The 23,870-nt window shown below is 45.4% G+C and overlaps 1 protein-coding gene across 1 annotated transcript in view; it reads right to left on the bottom strand.

Moving 5' to 3' along the window:
• Positions 1-23,870, bottom strand: part of LOC121278115 (dynein heavy chain 8, axonemal-like) — a 1,831,678-nt gene that overhangs the window by 249,304 nt on the left and 1,558,504 nt on the right. Inside the window, exon 80 of the mRNA XM_041188200.1 lies at positions 14,998-15,188. Within this exon, the coding sequence (XP_041044134.1) occupies positions 14,998-15,188 (191 nt within the window). The remainder of the gene's footprint in view (positions 1-14,997; positions 15,189-23,870) is intronic.

Here is a 23,870-nt window from a genome sequence, read left to right as displayed (position 1 = left end):
ATGAAAGAGGTTTTATTGTTTGAAGTGGCTGGTGATACAATGAGAGTTTACATTCAATAGGCTGTGCAAGGTATAATAAGACAACCGTTTTGTGTGTGTAGAGCAGAGGCAATGTGAGATCAAAAGCAGCTGTAAGCCTCCAACTATCTCCACAGGGACCAAAATGAAAAGAACTTCATTTTGAATTTGTAAGGCGACAATGCTTTGCCTGGTGTCTGGTTACGCATATGGGTTGCTGTTGCCTTAATGGAGATTAGTTTGGGAATTTGCTATAAGTTACGATCGTAGTAATTTGTAACCATATTTAACTTGTGTAAATTAATAAGTTGTTTCATTTAGCTTAGTATAAAGCCCCTCGAGAACTGGTGGCATGACTCCTGAATTTAGATTTGCATCTCAAACATAACACTTAAAATGATAGGTTATGACAGTTGTTTAAAGTTCCCCTCTGGGATTTTTAAAAAATAACTCAGCTTTACCATCTTCTCAGTCATAACAGCAACTGTCAAACCAAAGTGACGGTCTGGCTTCACATTCACGGGACGCTTTAGTGATGACTGCACCTAGAAGGTGCTTGTCATTGCTGCCAGAAAGTCATGGGCAGGCATCACACAGTTCTGTCATTCTCTCTGTGTGTTATCAACACCTTTGAGGTGGGGCTGCCCCCATCTCTTCAGCATCTATGTCCGGTGATGCTGTGCTCCTGAAGGGGTCAGGTGCCTAAGGCTGCCAAAGGATCAGGTGCATTTAAAGCTTTATAGCTGTTAGGTAACAGAGATAGTTTAAGTAAGTTGTATTTGTATTTGTGGGCATTAGGAACAAGCTATAGCTTTGAGTTTAAGTTTAATGTATGTTTTTCTATGTGTGGGTTAAAAAGGTGAAACCTGGGGTCTAATTTCATTTTCGAGTAGAGACAGCAGGTCCACGTCTTTGTTTGAGTGCCTGCATTCGAATGATATTTTATGACTCTTGAAGGGAAGGTAAAGCAAACACAAAGTGGAAAAAAACTGTCCTGTTGCCTAGCAACAGAGACAGAAAAGTAGTTTTGGTTCAGTTTGAGTGCAGTTGGACAATGTGTTCCAGGGTTGAAAGGAGTAGCCAGCAGAAACAGCATAACAGAAGTCCAGATAGCAAGTCCCAAAATAAAGTTGGAAGCAATGGCCAGCAGAAGCAGGACAGGAGAGGTAACTGCAAGGAACAGGTTCCAAAAACCAAAGAAGTCCCTAAATCCAAGGGAATGTAACAGGAAAGGTCCCAGGAGGGCAGTTAAATCAAAGGACAAAGACAGGAACCTGGAAAAGATCCCGTAAAGTGAAGTTAAGAGTGAGGAACAGAGGAAAGCTCCAAGCTTAAAGGGAGAAAACTAAAGGACACAGATTTAAAGCAATAAATGCTTGGGACAAACCAGAAGATCCAAGGGGGCAGCTGAAGGTCTGTAACTCTTTACTATGTGCATGAGAAGCAGTGGTGTCCTGTTGCCTTAGCTGAGTCAGTGAAAGAGTCTGCACAGAAGAAAACTTGAATGCCCATGACGATCCAGGGGCATCAGAAAAAGAGTTTGAAACCCTGGAGGTGATCCCTTGTGGAAGATGTCTGAGAGAAAGCATCAGTTTAGAAAAAGATTCTGAAGTGAATTTTTGGAGAGTGGGGATTGGAAATCCTCATGTGAAAGATGGAGTTCAGTGAGAGCAGTTGGCTCACGGTGTGACAAGTGTCTGGGGGGAGTTGATGAAGGATCCCTAGCATCTGTTTGGACTGGCGTCTGTCACTTAGTTTCAGTATGTGGTGTGCCTGACCACAGGTTGTCTATTGGTTTACATGGACTGTGTACTTACTGTGGATATTAGAGTATAAGATAGCTTTTGTAACTTGTGTTATCATTACAAATCTGTATATATATCCATAAAGGTATAGTTATGGGTGAAGGAGTCTTGTAATATAATTCAACTTTTATTGCATAATAAATGTTTTATTCTTTTGTTAAAAGTTGATCAGCTGACTCCTGTGACTCTGTACAGGAGCCACTGTCCACATATCCAAACAAAAAATAAAAGTTAGGATGTATCAAGTCAGGCTCCACACTGGGAACTGTCTTGTCCAGTAGTAACATCAGCTGGGATCATAACACAGCTGCATTTCAATGATGTGACTCTGATCACAGAGTGCACACAAGCTGCCCTCAGCCAGACAGGAGTCAGACATTGACAGAAGCTATGTGAAGATCTATGGAGTGTCCTTACTGATTGGCATCATTAACCTCCTGGAATCTAGCTATTAGGGCCTCCACTGTGACTCCATGACGTGAGCCTGAGCACTCAGGGTATATGTGCTGCCATCAGCCATACAGGAGTCAAACATTCACAGATGCAGAGTGAGGATGTCAGGACTGTCCTCATTGCATCTTGTCATCATTCTCCATGAATCTTGCAGCTATGAGGACCTCCTGAGCATGCCTACCTCATCTAGCTGGCATCCTCAGCTTCGGGGACCTCATTATTGTCATCCCCTTCAATGTCTTCCTCATCAGAGGAGACATGCAGCTCGTCTATCTCCTCCTCAGCCTGGTCCTCCTCCCGTTGTAGCGCCAGATTGTGGAGCATGCAGCAAGTGATCATGATGCACGATACCGTCAGTGGACTGTGTTGCAGTGCTCCACCGGACCTGTCAAGGAACTGGAACCTTATTTTCAAAATACCTATTGTTTGCTCCACCAAAGTCCGGGTCATGGCATAAACCTCATTATTGCATCGCTGTGCTGAAGTCTGAGGCCGCTGCATGGGTACCATCAGCCACATCCTCTGTGGGTAGCCCTTGCCTCCAAGGAGCCATTTCTGCAGCCTCTCTGGACCCTAGAAGATGTTAGAGACCTGAGACCTGCTAAGGATGTAGGAGTCATGGATGGTCCCTTGGAATTGTGATCAGACCTGTAGGATGTGTTTCTGGTGGCCGTACACAAGCTGAACATTCAGCGAATGGAAGACCTTGCTGTTAACTGTTGACTGCTTGAAGATCTAAGTGCCATGTGAGTGCAGTTGATGGCATCCTGTAGCTGTGGAAAAACCTGAGGTCTGTGAAAATTCCAGTCCTCTTGCTTCCTGGCTTTCCTGATCCAGACAAAATGCACAAAGTTCTGTGCCTTCACAAAGGTAGCATCTGTGACCTCCTGAATTCACTTGTGTGTGGTGGCTTGCGAGATCCCATGCAGGTCACCTGTGGAGCCATGGAAGAGCCACTGGCGTACAAATTGAGCTCTGTGGTCACTTTCACAGACACTGGCAGTGAATGCCCTCCATGTCCCTGTGGCGCCAAATCCTGCAGCAGGTGGCACCAGTTCCATAGACATGCACTGTCTTCAGCGGCACTGGTTCTCAGTCATCTGCAGGAATGTCAAGCACCGGCGATACACCCTGTGTATAGTGAGGCATCTACGAGTGACAACTCTCTGCGGTTCTTCAGTTGCATGCGCAGCAGGCCCTGCCACCCCTCCATCTTGAGGGAGGCGCTCCTCCCTTTGCCAAGCCAGGCCCCTCTGCCACTCTCTTCTTCTTCTTCTCTGCTCCCTGTTAGCCATGAGGAATACTGCTAACTCATCAGGCTCCATGATCCTGATGTTCTCCTGCAGGATCAAAGAGAGCTATCCATGGATTAACATATTCCATTATGTTATATAATGGAATATGTTATATTCCATATGACATATGGTTCTCTTGGTTAAATCTGAAGGCCTCTTCATGCATGCAGGATAGTGTTGACCACCATTTGGATGACCAGTGTATAGTGCACTCATTAGCTGTGTGAAACCTCTGCCCCACTCCACTTGATGGATTGGCAGCTGCTTCGACCACTGGTCTGCATGCTGTTCTCTCAGCTCAGGTGCATTCCTTACTAACCTGCACTGCAAGGCTGCGCTGGTAGCTTGAACCATAATAGATACTGGTCCACACCTTAATAAAGACATTGCAAGGAGTTGTGAGTGCCTCGATCAGTGACTGCGCCATGGCCACCCTTCACAATGAGATTGTACTACTTGCTCAGTTGGCCAATTGCTCTGCTGCACCCCCTTCCCACCATGACCCACTCCACACCCTCCCAGCATGTCCTTGAGTATTTCCTTCAGTCTGTCTGTGCTACTTTGCCACCCACCCCCCCATCCACAGCATGACCCTCACTGCAGCCCTTACCTCGGCAATGTACTAAAAGCCACGCAGGTATAAGCGACTTGCCTGTGCCCCCCCATGAATGCGCGGCGCTTCTTCCTTGATTTCCTATGGGCGATGCTCGAGAGTGCTGCGCAAGGTTGTGTGCATTCACCTCTGAGTTGCCCTCAAAGTTCAGGTTGCCAGGTGCATGCCTTTTAAAGGCCATTGTGGAGCACACCATTCTGAAGTCATGCCAATGTGGGTGGTAAATTTGATGTGGGGGATGCTTCTAGCAAGCAGGGCTTATAGTGAGATGTTAAAGTACTGAAATTAGGTTCCCGCCATGTGGCGGTGGGAAATGCAGCCCTTTGGTCTTCTTGCCATATCATCCCCCGCCGTCTGCCCTGATCCCTGACAGCAACGGGGCTGGAAAATTCTGCCCCTAGTCTCAGTAATGGTGATCATGAACTATGTTCGATTGTTGTAAAAACGCATCTGGTTCACTAATGTCCTTTGAGGAATTAAATCTGCCATCCTTACCTGATCTGGCCTACATGTGACTCCAGACCCACAGCAATGTGGTTGACTCTTAAATGCTGTTTGAAATGGCCTAGCAAGCCACTCAGTTGTATAAAACCACTAAAAAATCTCAAAGGAATGAAACTGGATGGACCACCCAGCATCAATCCAGGCACTGGAAATGATAACGGCAAGCTCAGCCCTCTTGACCCTGCAAGTCCTCCTCACTAACATCTGAGGGCTTGTGGCAAAAGCAACAGCCTGACGTAGTCATACTCACGAATTGTACCTTACAAAAATGGTAGAATAAAGGAAAACCCAAAGAGGATTTCTGAATATATATATAGAGCAAGAGAATAACTAGGGAAAAAGTAGGGCCAATTAGGGACCATGAGGTAAACTGCATGTGGACCCGGAAGACATGGGTACAATCCTCAATGAATACTTTGCGTCGGTCTTCACAATGGAAAAAGATGATGCATGTATAGACATCAGGGCAGAGGACAATGAAATATTAGAGGAAATTAACAGAGAGAGAGGAGGTACTAGCGGGTTAGCAGCCTTAAAAATGGAATAATCCACGGGCCTGGATGAGATGTATCCATGGCTTTTGAGGCCCATATCATGGGCCATGGCAATAATTTTCAAATCCCCTTTGGCCACAGGTGAGGTGCCAGAGGACTGGAGGGCTGCTAATGTTGTCCCATTATTAAAAAAGGGAGGAAGTGATAGACCAGGAAATTATAGGCCAGTCTAACCTAAGTGGTGGGGATGTTACTCGGAAGAATTCTGAGGGACAGAGTACATCTGCATTTGGAGAGACATGGATTAATCAGGATTAGTCAGCATGGGTTGTTAAGGGAAGGTTGTGTTTGACGAATTTGATTGAATTTATTGAAGAGGTAACCAGGAGTGTTGATTCAGGAAATGCATTTGATGTGGTCCACAGGGACTTTAGCCAGGATTTTGATAATGTCCCTCATGGCATACTGGTCAAGAAAGTAAGAGCCCATGGGATCCAAGGCAAAGTAGCACGTTGGATCCTAAATTGGCTGAGGTGATGATAGAGGGATATTTCTGTGACTGGAAGTCTGGTTCCAGTGGGGGTCCATAGACACATAGAAACATAGAAAATAGGGGCAGGAGTAGGCCATTCAGCCCTTTGAGCCTGCTGCACCATTCATTATGATCATGGCTGATCATCCAACTCAATAACCTGCTCCCACTTTCTCCCCATATCCTTTGATCCCTTTTGCCCCATGAGCTATATCTAACTCCTTTTTGAAAACATACAATGTTTTGGCTTCAATGCTTTCTGTGGTAGCGAATTCCACAGGCTCACCATCTCTGGGTGAAGAAATTTCTCCTCATCTCAGTCCTAAATGGTCTACCCCGTATCCTCAGACTGTGACACCAGGTTCTGGACTCCCCCACCATCGGGAACGTCCTTCCTGCATCTACCCTGTCTAGTCCTGTTAGAATTTTATAGGTTTCTATGAGATCCCCCCTCATTCTTCTGAACTCCGGTGAATATAATCCTAACAAACTCAATCTCTCCTCATATGTCAGTCCCGCCATCCCAGGAATCAGTCTGGTAAACCTTCGCTGCATTCCCTCTATAGCAACAACATCCTTTCTCAGATAAGGAGACCAAAGCTGCACACAATATTCCAGGTGTGGTCCCACCAAGGCCCTGTATAATTGCAGCAAGACATCTTCGCTCCTATACTCGAATCCTCTGGCTATGAAGGCCAACATACCATTCGCCTTCTTTACCGCCTGCTGCACCTGCATACTTGCCTTCAGCGGCTGGTGTACAAGGACACCCAGGTCTCGTTGCACATTCCCCTCTCTCAATTTATTGCCATTCAGATAATAATCTACCTTCCTGTTTTTGCTGCCAAAATGGATAACCTCCCATTTATCCACATTATACCGCATCTGCCATGCATTTGCCCACTCACTCAGCTTGTCCAAATCACACTGAAGCATCTCTGCATCCTCCTCACAGCTCACCTTCCCACCCAGCTTTGTATCAACTGCAAATTTGGAGATATTACATTTAGTTCCCTCATCTAAATCATTGATATATATTGTGAATATCTGGGGACCCAGCACCGATCCCTGCGGTACACCACGGGTCACTGCCTGCTATTCAAAAAAAGACCTGTTTATTCCTACATTTTGTTTCCTGTCTGCCAACCAGGTTTCAATCCATCTCAATACATTACCCCCAATCTCATGCGCTTTAATTTTACAAGCTAATCTCTTATGTGGGACTTTGTCGAAAGCCTTCTGAAAGTCCAAATAAACTGCATCCACTGGCTCCCCCTCATCAACTCTACTAGTTACATCTTCAAAAAATTCCAGTAGATTTGTCAAGCATGATTTCCCTTTCGTAAATCCATGCTGTCTCTGTCAATTCTGCCACTGTTTTCCAAACAGGTTTTCCAAACACTGTTTTCCGCAGGGCTCGGTGCTGGGGCCCTTGCTGTTTGTGGTGCATATAAATGATTTGAACTTAAATGTAGGGGGCATAGTCAAGAACTTCGCAGATGACATGAAAATTGGTAGGGTGGTAAATACTGAGGAGGGTAGCCACAAACTGTATGAGGAGATCAATGGGCTGGTTAGGTGGGCAGAGCAGTGGCAAATGGAACTCAACCCAGAAAAGCGTGAGGTAATGCACTTGGGGAGGGCTAAGAAGGCAAGGGATTACACTATGAATAGTAGGAAAGCACTGAAGCTCAGACGGACCTTGGTGTGCATATCCACAGATCCCTGAAGGTAGCAGGGAAGGTAGATGAGGTGGTTAAGAAGGCATATGGGATGCTTGCCTTTATTAGCCAAGGCATAGAATACAAGGGCAGGGAGGTTATGCTGGAACTGTATAAAATGCTGGTTAGGCTACAACTGGAGTACTGTATGCAGATCTGGTCACCACATTATAGGATGGATGCGATTGTACTGGAGAGGGTGCAGAGGAGATTTACCAGGATGCTGCCTGGGCTGGAGGGTCTGAACTATGAAGAAAGATTGGATAGGCCAGAGTTGTTTTCCTTGGAGCAGCAAAGGTTGAGAGGGGAACTGATAGAGATGTATAAGATTATGAGGGGTATAGATAAGGTGGATTGGAAGGCACTTTTTCCATTAGTAGAAGTGTCAATAACCGGGGGCATAGATTTAAGGTAAGAGGTAGAAGGCTAAGAGGGGAGTTGAGGAGAAATCTTTTCACCCAGAGCGTAGTGGGAGTCTGGAACACACTGCCTGAAAGGGTGGTTGAGTCAGAAATCCTTGAAATATCTAAGAAGTATTTAGATATTCACTTGTGTTGCCATAGTCTCCAGGGCTTTGGACCAAGTGCTGGAAAATGGGATTAGTGTAGCCAAGTCTTTGTTGACTGGCGCAGACACAATGGGCTGAATGGCCACATTCTGTGCTGTAAACATCTATGATTCTATGAGAAAAGGTCCCAGGCACCACCATCACCATCCCTGGCTGTCCTGCCCCACTACCAGAGCAGAAGTGGAGGCACAGTGGTATACAGTTGGGAAAGAGCTGCCCTGGGAGTCCACAATATCGACTCTGGACCCCATGAATTCTCATGGGAGCAGGCAAAACATGGACAAGGAAACCTTCAGCTGATGAATCAGTACTCCTCCTTGTTGAACACCCTTGGAGAAAGTGCTGAGGGTGGCAAGGGCACAGAATGTTCTCTGGGTGGTAGGCTTCAATGTCCATCACCAAGAATGGCTTGGTAGCACCACTACTGACCGAGCTGGCCGACTCTGCTATTAGGCTGGGTCTGTGGGAGGTGGTGAGGGAACCAACAAGAGGGAAAAACATACTTGACCTCATCCTCACAAACCTGCCTGCCACAGATGCATCTGTTCATGACAGTATCGTAGGAGTGACCACTGCTCAATTCTTGTGGAGGCAAAGTCCAGTCTCCACATTGAGGATACCCTCCATTGTGTTGTGTGGCACTACAACTGTGCTAATTGGGATAGATTTTAAAACAAATTTAGCAATGCAAGACTGGGCAATCATGAGACGCTGTGGGCCATCTGCAGCAGCAGAATTGTATTCAACCATAATCTGTAACCTCATGGCCCAGCATATCCCCCACTGTATCATAACCAACAAGCCAGGGGATCAACCCTGGTTCAATGAACAGTGCAGGACGGCTTGCCAGGAGCAACAGCAGGCATACCTAAAAATGAAGTGTCAATCTGGTGAAGCTAAAACACAGGACTACTTGCTTGGCAAACAGCATAAGCAGCAAATGATAGACAGAGCTAAGCGATCTCACAACCAACGGATCAGATCCAAGCTCTAAAGTCCTGCCACATCTAGTTGTGAATGGTAACTTAAATGGTGAATTAAACAACTCATTGGAGGAGGAGGCTCCACAAATATCCCCATCCTCAATGATGGAGGAGCCCAGCTCATCAATGTAAAAGATAAGGCTGAAGCATTTGGAACTATCTTCAACCAGAAGTGCCAAATGAATGATCCTCTTTCAGAGGTCCCCAACATCACAGATGCCAGTCTTTAGCCAATTCGATTCACATCACGTGATATCAAAAGATGGCTGAAGGCACTGGATATTGCAAAGGCTAAGGGCCCTGACAATATTCTGGCAACAGTACTGAAGGCTTGTACTTCAGCACATAGAAGTGCCCCTAGCCAAACTGTTCCAGTACAGCTAACACACTGACATCTACATGGCAATGTAGAAAATAGCCCAGGTATATCCCGTACACAAAAAGCAGGACAAATCCAAACTGTCCAATTAACAGTGCTATCAGTGGCACTTGCTTAGCAATAACCTGCTCACTGATACTCAGTTTGGGTTCCGCCAGGGCCACTCAGCTCTTGACCTCATTACAGCCTTGGTTCAAAGATGGACAACGGAGCTGAACTCCAGAGGTGAGGTGAGAATGACTGCTCTTGACATCAGGGCAGGATTTGACAGAGCGTGGCATCAAGGACCCCTCACAAAACTGGAGTCAATGGGAAATGGGGGAAAGTTCTCCGCTGGTTGGAGTCATACCTAACACAAAGGAAAATGGCTGTAGTTGTTGGAGGTCAATCATCTCAGCTCCAGGACATCACTGCAGGAGTTCCTCAGGATACTGTCCTACATCCAGCCATCTTCAGCTGCTTCATCAATGACCTTCATCAATGACAATGGGTCTTTAATGTGCAAAAGAATTTGGGTAACAGCTGCTGAGCTGGACTTGAGATTGGAGACTATTGTAGTAATTAAGGCAGAAAAGGAATGTATAAGGGTTTCAACAGCTAGAGAGCAAACAATTGCAGTGTTGGAAGTAGGCTAACTTTGTAATGGGGATGACAGCTAAGAAATTCAGCTCAGGGTCAAACAATACTCAAAGTAGTGGCTGTGAAAAGGATGGAGTCAGTGGCAAAGTCAAAAATGACGTGGGATTGTTTGCTGATCAGCACCACTCATGACTCCACAGGTACTGAAGCAGTCCATGTCTAAATGCAGCAAGGCCTGGACAATATCTAGGCTTGGGCGGACAAGTGACAAGGATGTACCTTCTCCAATATGCACTGCAGAAACTCACCAAGGCTCCTTAGACAGCACCTTTCAAACCCACGACCACTATTATGTATAAGGACAAGGGCAGCAGAGAGATGGGAACACCACCACCTTGAAGTTCCCCTCCAAGCCTTGATTGACACTTACAAGATCCTGAAGGACCTTGGCAGGGTGGATGGAGAAAAAATGTTTCCGCTTCTGGAAGAATCCAGAACTCCGGGTCACTGTTTAAAAAAAAAGGGCCGCTCATTTATAATGGAGATGAAGTGAAATTTTTTCAGTCAGATGGTCGTGAGCCTTTGGAACTCTCTTCCTGAAAGCAGAGTCTTTGAATATTCTTAAGGTAGAGGTGGATAGATTCTTGGTAAGTAAAGGGATCATAGGTTATCAGGGTAGGTGGGATGCAGATTTCAGTTTACTATCAGATCAGCTATGATCTTATTAAATGGCGGAGCAGGCTTGAGAAGCTGAATGGCCTACTCCTCCTCCATGTTTGTATGTTCGTATGTAAACTACCCACCATGCTGACTTGGAAATATATCGCTATTCCTTCACTGTCACTGGGTCAAAATCCTGGAACTCCCTCCCTAACAATACTGTGGGTGTACCTACACCACATGGACTGCAGCGATTTAAGAAGGCAGCTCACCATCACCATCTCAAGGGCAATTAGGGATGGGCAATAAATGCTGGCCTTGCCAGCGACGCCCACATCACATAAAACCATATGACCTTAAGGCATAAGGGCAAAAGTAGGCCATTCGGCCCATCAAGTTCGCTGTGCCATTCATTGAGATCACGGCTGATCTGATAATCCTTCACTCCGTAATAAAGGCCAACATTCCATTTGCCTTCTCTATTACCTGTTGAACTTGTATGTTAGCTTTTTGTGATTCATGTACCCAAGGACTCCCAAATCCCTCAGTGCTGCAGCTTTCTGCAGTCTTTCTCCATTTAAATAATATTCAGCTCCTCTATTCTTCCTGCCAAAGTGCATAAACTCACATTTTCCCACATTATATTCCATCTGCCAAGATTTTTCCCACTCACTTAACCTGCCTATATCCCTCTATAGACTCTTTGTGTCATCCTCATCACTTGCCTTCCTACCTATTTCTGTGCCATTCGCAAACTTGGCGATAGTACATTCATTTCCCACATCTAAGTTATTAATATATATTGTAAATAATTGAGGGCTCAGCACTGATCCCTGTGGCACTCCACTAGTAACAGGTTGCCATCCCAAAAATGCACCCTTATCCCAACTCTCTGTTTTCTATGGTTAGCCAATCCTCGATCCATGGTAATATACTACCCCCAACACCATGGGCTCTTATCTTATTAAGTAGCCTTTTGTGTGGTACCTTATTGAACATGATGAAAAAGATAAATAAATATTGCGGCTACAAGATCAACTCAGAGGCTCAGAATCCTGTGACTCATCCCCTGAATCTCCAAAGCCTGTCCACAAGCATGTCCAAGCATAAGTCAGGAGTGTGATGGAATATTCTCCGCAAATGAGTGCAGCTCCAACAACACTCAAGACCACTCAGGACAAAGCATCCCACTTGATTGACACCCCATCTATTACCTTCAACATTCACTCCCTCCACCACTTATGCACAATGTTCAACAGTGTGTACCATCTACAAGATGCATTGCAGGAACTCACCAAGCCTCCTTTGATAGCACCTTCCAAACACTCAACATCTGCCAACAAGAAGGAAAAGGGCAGCAGATAGATGGGAACATGACAACCTGTAATTTCCCCTCCAGGCCACTCACCACCCTGACTTGGAAATACATCGCTATTCTTCACTGTTGCTGGGTAAAAATCCAGGAATTCCCTCCCTAACAGCACTGTGGGCTGCAGCGGCTCAAGAAGGCAGCGCACCACCACCTTCTCAAGGGCAACTAGGGAAGGGCAATAAATGCTGGCCCAGCCAGTGAAGCCCACATCCCATGAAAGATTTTTTAAAAATGAATTACTAGGAAAATTGCAGTCAATATAATCTATAAATTGCACATTAAATAGCAGGTACAACAAAGTTTGATCTCACAAATTTACCAAATTCAGCATGCATGGCATCAACTTCAGCCACAAAGTCCTTCAAAGCTTTGAATTTCCTCAGGTAGAATTCCATCTCCTTTTTTTAAAGGATTTAGCCACCAATCTCCCAAACAGCTCCCAACCCACTCAGAGTTCCAAGGCACGGTCCTCATCAAAATGGTTCACTTCTGCAGAACCTCTTCAGCTCTGTTTGTGATGGTTCTGATGGTATGGATACAACAAAACCACCTTTATCCGAACCATCTGTAACAGTCTGGTGCACAATATGGCCAGTTCTGCACAATCAGTTGCTTTCAAAAAAAAGAGCAGAAGCAGCAGCACAGTTCCAGTAACCTTATTGTCCTTCACTCCACTCCAGGATCCAGCATTCCTGTTCGTTTTAAACTGTACCATAACCTCTTCTTCCAAAACTGTCCACCTGAGCACTATTTTTGTAGCACATTCTGCAAAACATGGCCCATTTTGTGCTCTGGAGGCTGAGCCAATGGTGGGGATTTTCCGTGCCTGCCGGTGTCAGGCTTGTTCTGTGGCGCAAATGGATAATATGGCACAATCAGTTTCATGATGGTGTGAAACTAGTTTGCGATCATCCACTCAGCCCGCCGATGGTGGGCTCATTTCCTGCCATCAGACGTCGGGAACCTCATATCATATATCAGCTTATCAGTATAAACCAGCCCGCTGGATTCAACCCAGCCTGTTGGATCATCTGCCTACATCAGCAGGAAAAAAACGCAGATGTGTTTCATAACAACACATAAGCAACATGCACCTGGTGGGCTGCACTTTGCTAGGGACTTCAAGGCTTTTTTGCCTGCCTTGCTTTGGTCAGCACTCAGTCATCAGCACCAGGCTTCAGACACAGCATCACATCACTTTTAGGGGGATTCACGGGTAGGTCTCTACCTACCAGATCAGCCATATGTGGGTGGTTTTCAATGGCTACAGGGCAAGGACTTGCTTGACGAAAGGGGAGAAGTGGCCTCAGGCAAGGGATGAGGCCGCAGGATGAGAACTGTACTGGGGAAGGAGGGTATCCCAGGGTGTGTGTGGGGGCATATGTTGATCTGTGCAAGAGACTTCAAGATGTTGAGGGCAGAGGAAATGAGGCCAGGTGGACATGTGAGGGTACGTGTGTCTGAGAATGGGTGATGATGTCCCTTGAGCTGGTAGTGAGTGAGATGCCAATGAATGTGTGATGGGCTTGAGTGTGTGGGTTTAGAGTTATGAGATGCCATTCCCTGGCTCAACAGATGAGATCATTCATCCTCTATTTGCATTGGATGGCTAATCTCTTCAGAGCAGCAATGGCACTGACCACCACTGCCATTGCCTACAAAAGCGGGGTGATAATATCGCTGCCCCTCTTGTGGCCAGAGGATAGAAGACATCATAGCAACCTTCACAGCATCCAAAAGGCGCTCGAGGGCTGCAGTCATCTTGCCTTTCGGGGTCATGTCTTCTTTGCTGCAGTCCTGGCCTGGAGGCATTGAACGCGGCTGTACTTTAAATGTGGTGCCTGGTGTGATGAAGTGATGAGGTGATGGTATAGCAGGTGATTTAGAGCCCGCCCGTCATCGAAATGGCGTGTTTCCTGGGATTGCATAAGTAATGCGATTTGGACGATACAGCTTGAAAACCCGTCATCACAGCCGACGGGTAATATGTCGTTTTACCTGCCCACTACCGCACTTAGTGCAAATTTGGGACGATACTTGGCATGTCTTGTCCGCCATGAAGCCCAGCAACAGCCAATCTCTCTTTCCTCAGGAGGTCGCAGTGAGAATATAAGAAGGGCTGATCCAACACATTTGGCAGCTTTAATCGTTCAGGATTAAATGTGTGTGTGGAGCGGATCTGCTCTACTACACCCCATGCTCAGTCTACTTCCTGTTTAGCCACCCTTGCTCTGACCGGACTCTGCAAACCACGGATCCATCACGCTATCAGCTGGAAAGAAGTAAGGATTTATGAAGAAATTGTGCAGTGGAGCAAAGGATTTGATATTGCAATCATGGCAAATGTGAAGCTCTTCTCTTACTTTTGCTGCCTTCATCAGACCAATTAAATGTCATTGCGGGGCTGTCATTGGAGTAAGAGAAGTGACATTTACAGTTACCACATCTCCTTCAACATGACACAAACCATGAAATAACATGGCCTTATGCTGCCTATTCCAAATTAATAATCCCTCCTCTGCATATCTGCGACATTAAAATGTCTATGTATGTCTCTCATACATGGCTTGCTCTTTGCCAACCTGTGTCTCCTCATCCCTTTTACATCTCGTGATCCTCTTAATCCTTTACAGCCCATTATATCTTACCAAATATTTTTGCACCATTTCATGGCTCACTGAGCAAAGGCAAGCAGGACTCACATTGGCTGTCCACTGACCAGTCATGAACCTAAATCATTAACTCTGCTTCTCTCTTACAGATTCTGCTTGACCTGCTGAGTACTTCCGGCATTTTAGAGGGAATGTGCAACAAGGTCATTGTTGGATCACTGCGATAGCCAAAATTTCTGCTTTGCTGCACTTTTGTCAACACAGTTAGCCACCAAGAATGTTTATGCTGCTTAAAAAAATCTCATTCAAGTTCTGCAATTGTACATCTATTTTACACACAAAGAATAGAATTGTAGATCTGTCAATTAATTCTTTACTTCTTGGTGAGATCCTGAACAAATCCCCATACCTTTTATCAGGGTCTGAAATTCACTGTATTTGATGTATCCTCGTTCAAGGTTGATCTTCAGAGGCAGCAATAAGGTGAAAAGAAACTTGTGAGTTTCATAAAGGCCACGCACTGAATATTTAAACACTTCATAGGTCAGGTAGTCAATAATGTTTCTGATTCGCTTTGCAGCAACAGGTGACTTCTTCGATCTACATGGGGAAAAAAAAATCAAATAACTCTGGCATGATGGACAAAACTGAGAATTGGTTTTATTCAAAATGAATCATGTATATATATTCACGAGCAGAATGCAAATAAAAATTTGAGCTTGAAGTTCTATTTATTTACATTAATGGTTCAGTACTGACTCGAACCATGCGACTGATGAGTATGCTAATCAGATGAGTCTTAAGCTATAAATTCTCCTCCCCATCTCTATTGTAACCTCCAGAAAGATTGACAATGTGTTTCTACCATTTTGGTTTTATATAATTTCCGGCAATAGCAAGTTTATAAGGTTATAAAAGGACAAATTTGCATTTATATAGCACCTTTCATGACCAATGCAATTTCTATACTGTTGTAATTCAGGAAACATGGCAGCCATTTTGCACAAAGTATTTCACTGTAATGTGATAATCATCAGAGAATTTATTTATTGATGTTTATTGAGGGTAAACGTTGGGCAGGACATCAAGGATAACTTCTTTGCCCTTCTTTTTGCTGCTGTGGATTTTACATTCACCTGAGAGGGAATGCAGAGCCACAGTTTATAAAACATACACACGAATATAAAAAATTAGGAGTAGGATTAGGCCATTTGGCCCCTTGAGTCTTCTCTGCCATTCAATTAGATCATGCCTGATCTGATTGTGGCCTCAACTCCACATTCTGCCTACCCTTGATAACCTTTGACTCCCTTGTTAGTCAAAAACCTATCTACCTCTGCCTTAAAAATATTCATTAATCCTGCCTCTGCCACTCTCTGGGGAAGAGACTTCCAAAGATTCATGACTCTCTGAGAGAAAAAAAGTCTTCTCATCTCCATCTTAAATGGAAGACCTCTTATTTTTAAACTGTGTCCCCCAGTTCTAGTCACTCTGGCAAGGGGACAATCCTTTCAACATCTACCATGTCAAGCCCCCTCAGTATCTTATGTGCTTCAATAAGATCACCTCCCAATCTTCTAAACTCCAATGGATACAGGCCCAGCCTGTCCAACCTTTCCTCATAAGACACCTCCACATCCCAGGTATCAGTTGAGTGAACCTTCTCTGAACTGCTTCTAATGCATTTCTATCCTTAAATAAGGAGACAAAAATTGTACATAGTACTCCAGATGTGGTCTCACCAAAGCCTTATACAACTGTAGCAAAACATCCCTACTTTTATATTTCGTTCCCATTGCAATTCCCCTCCCCATTCGCCTTCCTAATCATTTGCTGTACCTGCATAATAACTTTTCCTGATTTATGTACCGGGTAACCCAGGTCCCTCTGTACCTCAGAGTTCTGCAATTTCTTTACATTTAAATAATATGCTACTTTTCTATTCTTCCTGCCAAAGTGGGGAAGATCATATTTTCCCATATTATACTCCATCTGCCAATTTTTTATCAACTTGCTTAACCTATCTATGTTCCCTTTCAGATTCCTCATGTCCTCTTCACAACTTACTTTCCTACCAGTCTTTGTGACATCAGCAAATTTAGGAACCAGACATTCAGTTTCTTCATCCAAGTCATTTATATAAATTGTAAACAGTTGAGGCCCCAGCCCTATGGCACTCTACTCGTCACATCTTGCCAACCTGAAAAAGACCCATTTATACCTAGAGTGGAATTTTATGCTCCTGTCAGTGGCAGGAATTGTGGTGGTTGGGGGCACAAAATTTGGAGTGATGATAAGAGTCAGTTTTACTCTGGCGAGAAAATAAGTTGGAATTTTCCCCCCCTGACTTTCACGAAGGATCAAGTTTCCCGCTGTTCCATGTCAGAAACTGCAATTATATCCCTTTGCACATCATGAGTGCTCTTTAGAACCCAACTCACCGGAACCACGCTCACACTCCAAATCTAACTGCCCCACCAGTGGATAATCAGACCAGGCTGATTCATGACTGGATGTAAGTGGTGTGCAGTTGGTGACCAGTACTTCACTCATAACTTCAAGGTTTGTACGTGCAGCATTCGCCTATCTTTCACTGTGATGCTGTCGTGGCTGCTCTGACTCTGTACTAAGGCTGCTCAGGGAAGGAAAGAGGTGTAAGGCAGATGTTTACCTTGTGTGGTGGTGACTGGACAGAGGCAAGGCAAGGGGATGGACAGAGATGCATGACCAGGGATGGATGACTGGAACCCGGGAGGGAAGGGGTGGACACCCTAATAATTACTGCTTCAGGACATGGAGAGCAAGGCTCAACTGAGACTTGTTAGGAAGACTCAAATACTAATTGAAGCATTTGCGCACCTTAACTCATTGTATGTATTCTTGAGAGAATCCATTAGGGCTTGAGGTCAAATGTAAATTTGTAATGATTGATCATTTGTCCCTCACAGTGCAACGTGAAAAGCTGGGCCACTTAGGGCTGAGATGAGAAGAAACGTCTTCACTCAGAGGGTGGTGAACCTATGGAATTCTCTACCACAGAAGGATGTGGAGGTTAAGTCACTGAATATATTTAGAAAGGAATAAATAGATTTCTGGGATCTAAAGATGCCAAGTGGTATGGGAGAATGTGGGAGAACGGCGTTGAGATAGAGGATCAGACATGCTCATATTGAATGGTAGAGTAGGCTCAAAGGGCCAAATGACCTACTGCTACTCCTATTTTCTATGTTTCTATGTCAGAAGGATGAAACTATTATGGGATCATGACTACAGCACATATGCAACATGCTTCAGAAAACTCTACACGTTGCAACTGGGAGGTTCAGGGATTACACGGTTCAACGCTTGCAGTCATTAAATCAGTGCAACACTGGGTTGTAATCTACTCCAAAAGAGGCAGCCTGACAGTGTCCTGACATAGGTTGATAGCGTCTGGCTGTATTCATCCAGATCCAACCCTCTTTATGAATGCGCTGTTATGCCTGCAGTGGTGGGGGTAGGGGGGAGGGGGGCTCAGCTGCCTGTGATCCCTCAGGATGTGCTTCAACTGCAAGGAAGGATGGAATGTCATTAATGAGGGCAGCCTGATGGCTTCACAATGACTCCCTAGTTTGGTGATGGAAGGTGATTTTTGCAAGGTAAAGTGCAATCATGTCTCTCAACTACTTTTTCATAGATACGAGAAGGAGTGCAGAATGCAGGCAGCTGGCAATGCTGCCTTCTTCATGGCTTTGATGTGACTGAGGAGGAGAAGAAAGGCCCATCACCATGTAGCAGGCCTAAGAGAAGAGCCTCAGCCTGAGGAACATGGGCCAGTGGGGCCCAATAAAGACCCAGAAGCTGAGGAGGAGTGACCACTTCCACGGAAGTATTTGGCATGACCCAGGGTATGCAGGTGACTGAGAGATAATGCCGCAGATGTCTTCACTTGTCAAGGGATATGGTGGCTCACACCTACCACATTCTTCAGGGCGATCTGATGCTGCATGGTCTGGGAGGCCATCATTGCCAATGGCTCTAAAGGTGACTGCGGCACTTAATATTTTTGCAAGTGGCTCATTCCACAGGTCCACTGGGGACTTCTTCAGAATATCGCAATTCTCCACACTTAAATGCACACGAGAGGCCACCGAAGCCTTTTTAAGTAAGGCACATGATTACTACCAGTTCTCCCTGGATGAAGGCAGCTAGGCTTCCACAGCATTGGGATTTGAAGTGATCTCCAGCTTCCAACAGGTGCAGGGTGCATTCGACTGCATACATGTGGCCTTAAGAACTCCCTGGCAGCAGCCATTAAGATTTATCAATAGAAAAGGCTCTCAACGTGCAGCTGATCTATGATCACTGAAAGCCGATTGTGCAGGTTTGTGTGAGGTACGCTGGGAGCTTGAATGACTCTTACATCTTGAGTCACTCGCAGGTGCCACAGATCTTCGAGGCCCGTCAGCGCATTCAGGGTTGGTTCATTGGTGATGAAGGATATGCGCAAAAGATGTGGCTAATGGTGCCCATTCGGCGGCCATAGGGTGCTTCAGAGGAGAGGCACAATGCAGCTCATTCTGCAACACACTCCTTGATTGAGCAGACCATTGAAATGTTGAAGATGTATTTCAGATGTCTGGCCCAGTCAGGCTGCACTCTCCAGTACTCTTCCCAGAGGGTCTCCTGCATCATTGTGGTATGCTGCGCTCTACACAACCTGGCACTCCAAAGGAGGGCTGTGTTGCTACATGGAGAGATAGAGGAGCTTCACGTCACCACTGAAAAGCAGGACATTGAAAGGAAGAGGGCAAGGATGTTGATGCCCTACAGGAAGAGGCTATAGCACAAGCCAGAAATGACACATGAGCCCGTGAGACCCTTATAGTGACAAGGTTCCAGGGTGATGAAGATGACTGGCTTATATGAATCCCTTTCACCTGTTCCCTCTATGCAGGGTAGAGATTAACAACTCTTTGCTATCCTCAACATCTCAATGAAGGACAGCAACCTCAGAATGAGTAGTCACAATCTTACCTCATCCTTGAGTCACCAAGTGCTAGCTAGGTCCATAGCTCTGCATTATACACGTGCCAAGTAGGAACTATTATAGGCATAATGTTTAGTTGTAAATGTGGTCACAACATAATTCTGCAGGCTGGCATGAAAGGCTCAGGTCCCCTGGCAATTACTTAAATTGTAACCCACGCCCAAACCTGAAAAGTGGACTTGGTTGGAATGCCTCCAAGGTGTTAAAACCTATAACATCCAGAGAGAACACTGCAGCAGAATCAGGATAATAAAAAGCTTTACAAAACCTATACTCATGAGGCCACCATGTTCATAGAGCTTTGTTCAGGTCGCTCTGTGGACACAAGGGTGATTGAGTGAGCTGAGATTAATGAGACAACATAGACCTGAGGAACATAATGGGAGATACTTGATAAGGGGTGGGGGGCAAGTGTTCCACTTGGATGACCTTGGAATATTGTACCACAAGGAAGAGCTATTCACTAGCTGAGACTTTGAGGCAGAAAATAAAAATATATTCACACACATGCAAATTATATACAGTGAGTGAACACCCATGCAATCATTGTGCTCTCAGCACTTAAATTTTCTAATCTACTGCTACAATGGGTGCATCCCTGACATCCACAGCAGAGGTGGAGGCAGCCTGCTGATTGCTATACTTTCTTGTCTGTGATTACCTTGACAGATGTCCTTTGGAGGCCTGATGCCTGGAGGGCCCTGGGCTGATAACAGCCTTGTGCTCAGGAACAGGTGCAGCCCCCTCAGCTTGACCAGCCGGAGTTGATGGTGTCATGGACATAGAGGATTTGGTGTGGGTGGATACCCTTGGTATCCTGTGTGTAGGCCCCCAGGGTGTCTGGCTGATGCTTCTCCTCCCTGTGGGTGCCCAAGGATCCTCCTGACTCCTTGAGGAGAAGGGACACTTGGAGGGAGGTCGATGAGCCCCATCCCCCTCTCACCTAGCCAATGGCTACAGCGATGTTAGAGTCATAGAGTCATGGAATTATACAGCACAGAAACAGACCCTTTGTCACATTGTGTCTGTGCTGGCCATCAAGCAGCTATCGATTCTAACCCCATTTTCCAGCACTTGACCCGTAGCCCTGTATGCTATGGCGTTTGAAGTGCTCATCTAAGTATTTCTTAAATGTTGTGAGGGCTTCTGCCTCTACCACCCCCTCAGGCAGTATGTTCCAGACTTCAACCACCCCCCTGGGTGAAAAAACTCTTCCTCAAATCCCCTCTAAACCTCCTGCCCCTTACCTTAACTCTATGCCCCTTATTATTGACACCTCCGCTAAGGGGAAATGTTTCTTCCTATCTACACTATCTATGCCTCTCATCATTTTGTATTCCTCTATCAGGTCTCCCTTCAGCCTTCTCTGCTCTAAGGAAAACAACCCTAGCCTATCCAGTCTCTCTTCATAGTTGAAAGACTCCAGCCTAGGCAACATCCTGATGAATCTCCTTTGCACCCTCTCCAGTGCAATCACATCCTTCCTATAGTGTGGCGACCAGAACTGCACACAGTACTCCAGCAGTGGCCCAACTAGCAGTTTATACAGCTCCAACATAACTTCCCTGCTCTTATATTCTATGCCTCAGCCAAAAAAGGCATGTATTCCATATGCCTTCTTAACCACCTTATCTACCTGTGCTGCTGCCTTCAGGGATCTATGGACATATACACCAAGGTTCCTCTGTACATCCTAGGGTCCTAATATTCATTGGGTATTCCCTTGCCGTGTTAGTCCTCCCAAAATGCATCACCACACACTTCTCAGGATTAAATTCCGTTTGCCACTGCTCTGCACATCTTACCAGCCCATCTATATCATCCTGTAATCTAAGGCTTCCCTCCTCACTCTTTACGATGCTACCAATTTTCATGTCATCTGCAAATTTACTGATCGTACCCCGTATATTCATGTCTAAATCATTAATGTACACTACGAGCAGCAAGGGTTCCAGCACCGATCCCTGTGGTACACCACTTGTCACAGGCTTCCAATTGCAAAAACAACCTTCGCCCATTATCCTCTGCCCCCTGCCACTAAGCCAATTTCAGATCCAATTTGCCAAATTGCCCTGGATCCCATGGGCTCTTCTTGACTATTCTTCCATGCAGGACCTTGTCAAAAGCCTTACTGAAGTTCATGTAGACTACATCAATTACACTACCCTCATCTACACAACTAGCCACCTCCTCCAAAAATTCAATCAAATTTGTTAGACATAATCACCCCCTGACAAAACCATGCTGACTATCCCTGATTAATTCTTGCTTCTCTAAGTGGGGATTAATCCTGTCCCTCAGAATTTTTTTCAATAGTTTTCCTACCAGTGATGTTAAACTCACTGGTCTGTGATTACTTGGTTCATCTCTACTACCCCTCCTGAGTAATGCTACCCCAGTCGCTGTCCTCCAGTCTTCTGTCATGTCTACTGTGTCAGAGCTCCTGTAATCTCCTCCCTTGCCTCACATAGCAGCCTGGGATTCATCTCATCTGGGCCTGGGAATTTATCCACTTTTAAGCCTGCTAAAACTGCTAATATCTCCTCCCTTTCAATGCTAATTTGTTTGAGTATATCACAGTCCCCCTTCCTGATTTCTGCACCTACATCGTCCTTCTCCATAGTGAACATAGATGAAAAGTAATCATTCAAAACCTCACCTACATCCTCTGGCTTCACGCACAGATTGCCACTTTGGTCCCTAATGGGCCCTACTCTTTCCCTGGTTATCCTCTTGTTCTTAATATATTTATAAAATGCCTTGGGATTTTCCTTTATCTTGCCTGCCAGTGTTTTTTCATGCCTCCTCTTTGCTCTAACTACTTTTTTAAGTACACCACTACACTTTCTATACTCTTCTAGGGTTCCTGCTGTTTACAGCACTCTGTATCTGCCATAAGCCTCTTTTTTTTTTCTTATCCAATCCTCCATATCTCTGCGGTCTGTCCGCAAGAATGACCCAAACCTCCCTGTCGCTTGCCATTTTAACACTCCACCCTGCTCTCTTGCCCATATGTCTGTCCTTGGCTTGCTGCATTGTTCCAGTGAAGCCCAACGCAAACTGGAGGAACAACACCTCATCTTCCGACTAGGCATTTTACAGCCTTCAGGACTGAATATTGAATTCAACAACTTTAGGTCTTGAGCTCCCTCCTCCATCCCCACCCCCTTTCTGTTTCCCCCTTCCTTTTGTTTTTTCCAATAATTTATATAGATTTTTCTTTTCCCACTTATTTCCATTATTTTTAAATATTTTAAAATCTTTTATGCTCCCCCCACCCCCACTAGAGCTATACCTTGAGTGCCCTACTATCCATTCTTAATTAGCACATTCGTTTAGATAATATCACCAATTTTAACACCTATGTGTTCTTTTGTTCTGTTGTCTGTGACATCTTTTGATGATCTGCTTCTATCACTGCTTGTTTGTCCCTATAACCACACCAACCCCCTCCACTTCTCTCCCCCCACCCAAACCACCCCCACACACACACCTTAAACCAGCTTATATTTCACCCCTTTCTTGGATTCACTCAAGTTCTGTGGAAGGGTCATGAGGACTCGAAACGTCAACTCTTTTCTTCTCTGCCGATGCTGCCAGACCTGCTGAGTTTTTCCAGGTAATTCTGTTTTTGTTTTTGTCCTCCATATCCCTTCCCTGGACTTGTTGGTTCTACCCAACTTGTGCATGAGCACATACTGCTCCAGGAACTGCTGGATCAGGGTCTCCATGGTGGATGCCACCCTTCCAATGGTGGCCTCAATGCACTCACATGCTGCAGCCACAACATCAGACAGAAAGCAGAGGGACTTCTCCATCCTTCGTTCTAATCTGATGACAACTTCTGACAACCCTATTTGTTGTTCTCCTGCCTGTCTTGGGAGCTCCAACATTTCCCTGAGGGTTGATTCCAGAGGCTCATGAATGGACTCAGACTCAATAGGGGCCTGGCCTCCGCCTTCTGTGGAGTCATTCCTGTGCTGTTCTCACCATATAGTGACCCCTAGCCTGTTCTGGCGCTGGATCCCACCGAGGTGTGTGTCTTCATGCTGGTGGAGGGTGCAGTTGAAAGCAGTGACAAATCTTCATCAGGTGCTACCTCAGGATCCTCATCCGAGGTGCTTTGGGGGCTGGGGCTGATGGGCTGGCTGGTGGTGTCCAGTGGCCTTTTCTTGTTTGTGGCTGTAATATAGAGAAGAGATCATTAGTGATTATCTGGGAAGTCACCTACATTAAAGAGCACTGACAGTGTT

The sequence above is a fragment of the Carcharodon carcharias genome, chromosome 5, assembly GCF_017639515.1.
Source record: "Carcharodon carcharias isolate sCarCar2 chromosome 5, sCarCar2.pri, whole genome shotgun sequence".
NCBI classification, from domain to species: domain Eukaryota; kingdom Metazoa; phylum Chordata; class Chondrichthyes; order Lamniformes; family Lamnidae; genus Carcharodon; species Carcharodon carcharias.
This window is presented reverse-complemented; position numbering and strand designations above follow the sequence as displayed.